At 59.0% G+C, this 1,943-nt stretch overlaps 1 protein-coding gene across 1 annotated transcript; it reads right to left on the bottom strand.

Annotated features, from left to right (window-relative positions):
* Positions 1-230: 230 nt before the first annotated feature.
* On the bottom strand, positions 231-794 carry LOC123116912 (uncharacterized). The gene has a single exon (XM_044537780.1). The coding sequence runs from the start codon at positions 672-674 to the stop codon at positions 351-353; it is 324 nt and encodes a 107-aa protein (XP_044393715.1). The 5' UTR covers positions 675-794; the 3' UTR covers positions 231-350.
* Between the last annotated feature and the right edge of the window lie 1,149 nt (positions 795-1,943).

Genomic DNA, 1,943 nt, shown 5'->3' with positions numbered 1-1,943 from the left:
ATCGAGTGGTCCTCGTAGGCCTTCAACCTCTACGGCCCGATTACCGACGCGAAGCCGAGCTCGTTCCGTGGAGCAGCGGCCCGTGAGACAGTTACTCAAGCCGAGCTCGTTAATTAGAAGTGGGATGATCGACCAATAATCCTAAACGTTTGTGACTGTGATCCGACGGTGGAGAACGCCAAATCGCTGTGGTGGCTCCTAGCTCGCCCCGTTATACTGTTTCTCAATAATAACATGTCTCGCGGGAGGCCGTGAGAAGTGGCCATTTAGTCCTAGAGATTAGAGTACATTCTAAGAATCCCACACCACCCCTCAAAAGAAAAAAAGAATCCCACACCAAGTAAAGAAGTTCACGATGAAAAGGAGCAACCGATTAACATAAGCTCCATCTCCAGGTCAACGTCCACGCCGGCACCGTCGGATCCCCCGTCCCGCTGCCTGACGGCCGGAGACGACGGCTCGCCACCCGCCGGCGTCTCCGTGAGCAGCTGCGTGACCATGCGACGGAGGCTGACGGACCTCGCCGGGCGACGGAAGCCGCTGAGGCTCCTGGCGCCGGAGAAGACGTCGGAGGACTGGGACAGGATGAGGTACACCAGCGCTTGCACCAGCACGAACACCGCGAACTTGAACAGCGCCTCGCTCTCGCTGCAGCTGGCCAGGTCGAGATCCATGGCCGGCCGCTTAATTCCTTTCTACGATGAACCGGATCGGGGAGCCTGCGGATGAGTGGATGCCGTCGGCTGAAGGGTTCTCCAGGATGAGCTTCGATCTGGAGTTGTCAGTAACGGAGGGCTTTGGAGAGAGTGATCAGTGAGGGAGGGCGTGGGTAGCTATTTAAAGATGATGCCCGGACCCTTTGACTTTGTCGAGGGGTTAAGTGATCCGTGGTGTAGATCCAGCCGGTGCATGCATTGTGTTGTTACATTGGTTGAGATTGAAATGGTCCTCTGCATGAATGAACTAAGTTTAGGGTTCCTATCGGTTGCCTTCTTGGTCAACTCTTCGGTTTGTTTCCCGCGTCGGCAGACCAGGAATATGCCTATTGTTTGGGCGGTTTTTTGGTTGCGCGCAATCGACCAATGGTAGTATTATACGGAGTATAACCAGACGCGTATGCGCGCCTTACTGAGTTGTTGTTTGCCATTAGTGGACGTGTCTTTCTCTACGGGGTGAGTTGTGTATTTTGTTTTTTGAGCTTCACGCGCCGGATGTGCAAGAAATGTTCTCAGGAAACAAATCAGTGAAAATTCCTAGAAGGAAGTATTGTAACAAGAAAGAATGCAGCACGAAGCAAGAAAAGTAGTAGAGATACTCCTAAATATGCTGTGATCGTGTACCGACTTCCTCTAGTTTCTTCCCTAGTCCTAGGCGGCTAGGACAAACTTTCTCCTCTGATTTGAGTCAGAGTGGATTGAAGCTGAAGGCCCCCCGCGTCGTCCTCCCCAGGGCGACTCGGGCGGCGGCGCATCTCGCCACCACAGCGGCCGCCCCCCCTGCTTCCCCCCTCCTCGCCGCCGCCCGTTAGCCTCCGCCGGGCAAAGCCCCGCGCGGATCCGGCGGCGGCGGGGCTCTGGCGCGCCGGAGCGGCTCGGCTGCGAGCGGGGACTCGTGCGGCAGCGGCGGCACGACGCTCCTCCGCACGCGCCGTTCGTGCTCCGTGGCGGTGGGGGGGCGGCGGTGCATGCGGCGGGGGGTGGGCGTCCCGTGCTCCGGCCATCTTTGGCCCGCGCAATGCGCTTCGCCTCCCAATCCGGTGGGTTGGGCCGCTGCCTGCGGTGCCTCACGGCGTTCGTGGCGGCTGGTCATTCCCCCGGCCGTGAGGGCGGCGTGGGGCTGCAGCGGAGCCATCTGCCTCGGCTTGGACGGCCGCGGCGGGCCTGGGCGTGTGCTGTCTTCTGCGACGGATCTGTCGATTCCTGCTCTCTCCGGTGAGCTGGACC

The sequence above is a fragment of the Triticum aestivum genome, chromosome 5B (genome assembly GCF_018294505.1).
Source record: "Triticum aestivum cultivar Chinese Spring chromosome 5B, IWGSC CS RefSeq v2.1, whole genome shotgun sequence".
Classification (NCBI taxonomy): Eukaryota; Viridiplantae; Streptophyta; class Magnoliopsida; order Poales; family Poaceae; genus Triticum; species Triticum aestivum.
The sequence above is the reverse complement of the archived record's forward strand: the minus strand, read 5'-3'. Positions and strand labels throughout refer to the sequence as shown.

Coding starts and splice junctions, on each gene's coding strand:
- LOC123116912 (XM_044537780.1), bottom strand. CDS start 674: ATGGATCTCGACCTGGCCAGCTGCAGCGAGAGCGAGGCGCTGTTCAAG.